Source organism: Grammomys surdaster, unplaced genomic scaffold, assembly GCF_004785775.1.
Source record: "Grammomys surdaster isolate TR1022 unplaced genomic scaffold, NIH_TR_1.0 374, whole genome shotgun sequence".
NCBI classification, from domain to species: domain Eukaryota; kingdom Metazoa; phylum Chordata; class Mammalia; order Rodentia; family Muridae; genus Grammomys; species Grammomys surdaster.
This window is the reverse complement of record NW_021604793.1, coordinates 1,275,549-1,277,182: the sequence shown is the minus strand read 5'-3', so window position 1 is coordinate 1,277,182 and position 1,634 is coordinate 1,275,549. Positions and strand designations below refer to the sequence as shown.

The window sequence follows — 1,634 nt, the reverse complement described above, 5'->3', positions numbered from 1 at the left end:
TTAAAATACTGGCTTCTCTGAAGAAAGAAGGAAAAGAATCACATTTGTGTGTGTCATTTATTTCGGTTGCGCTGGGGGAAGAGAACGCAGTTTTTTTCCTGCCTCCTCTTCGATGGATAGAACTAACTCTAAACACCAATTTCTCAACACTTAACCCTCCCACATCGCAAGAGTTTGCATTTTTCCCCTTCCTTTTTTTTTTTCTTTTTAAGACGGTGGGCTTTTCTCTATCTTGTTCTTTCCTTTTCTTTTCGTGCTTTCTCCCGCCTGGGTTGGGGCATTTTTGTGGGGGTTTTTGTGTTTCCCTTGGCTGTGCCGAGGCAGCAGGCTGGGGCAGGGCTTAGGATTGTTCCTTGTCGGTTTTCTCTTTATTCATCTTTTTCATCTTCATCCTCCGGTTCTGAAACCAGATTTTGACCTGCCGCTCAGTGAGATTGAGAACACGGGCCACCTCGTACCGACGGTCCCTGGTTAAATACATATTGAAGAGAAATTCCTTCTCCAGTTCCAGCGTCTGGTACTTGGTGTAGGGGCAGCGCTTCTTTCTTGTGGAACGGGCGTGGATCCAGTTGGCCACGGGGTTGCCTGGAGGGCCAAACACAGGCAAGGGTCAGTAGAGTTCCCTTCCAGCTTAAGACCTCTGTCATCCCACCCTGGGTTTAGTTAAGCTCCCCAAACTCAATAATTGAACCTGAATTTGGACATATTTTGCTTTAGGCATTTCCTCCTTTATCTATTGCATCCAGCCCCCCTCCCAGTGTCCCCTCCCTGTTCAGCTTCCAGCACCTAAAACTGTAGTAAAATTTAAGCTACCAAAGCCCCCACAGTCTGGTCCTCAGCTTCAAGAGTAGTAATTCGAGAATATCCTCATAAAAAGTTCAAATTCCCAACCATTTCATAGGCCCATAAACGCTTCTCTCTCTCTCTCTCTCTCTCTCTCTCTCTCTCTCTCTCTCTCTCTCTCTCTCTTGTTTTTTATTTTTATAGCAAGGTCCCTCTCCTCCCCACCTCCCTCCTCCTCTGCTCCCTCCCATCATCATAACCCATGACCAAGTCCTGAGAGTCCCTAAATCCTCACTTCTTTCCAGTACCCATCTCCCATTCAAAATTCAACCCTGCTGAGGCGAATTATCAGGGTGAAGTTATCAGGATGGGGAAAATCTTCCCCTCTCCTTACAGATGTGCTGGCCTTGGAGAAAGGCTCCTTCATATGTTGGACTCCAGTGCCCCCCTCCTCCAGCCAGCCCCAGGACAGCTCTGCAGGAGACAACCCTCCAATTTCAGGTTTATGGGAGTAGCTGAGAGCAGGGAGGGAAGCCTTCAGAGGGGTATAATTAGGCCCTGGCCCCTTATAGAACTAGAGGAAAAGATTTCCTGAAGTCTCCTCCTGGGGATCCCCCAGACACTTCCTCTCATCCTGGGACTGCACCCCTCCCCTGCTGTTTCTCCTTCTTTCTCTCCCCCCCTTTCTTTGACCCTGCAGCTTACACCTGTCCCTATCTTTTTACCTACACTAGTTAGCACTCCCTTTCTATGCAACACTCAGAATGCTCCTGTCTCTCTGAATGGAGTCAGTCTCAGTCTCTCTCCTCTCTCTCTCTCTGTTTCTCTCTCTCTCTCTCTCTCTCTCTCTC

The 1,634-nt window shown here is 48.3% G+C and overlaps 1 protein-coding gene across 1 annotated transcript in view; it reads right to left on the bottom strand.

Moving 5' to 3' along the window:
• The window catches only part of Hoxc9 (homeobox C9), a 7,526-nt gene continuing 5,892 nt past the window's right edge, over positions 1 to 1,634 (bottom strand). Inside the window, exon 3 of the mRNA XM_028781158.1 lies at positions 1 to 585. Within this exon, the coding sequence (XP_028636991.1) occupies positions 341 to 585 (245 nt within the window). The 3' untranslated portion in view covers positions 1 to 340. The remainder of the gene's footprint in view (positions 586 to 1,634) is intronic.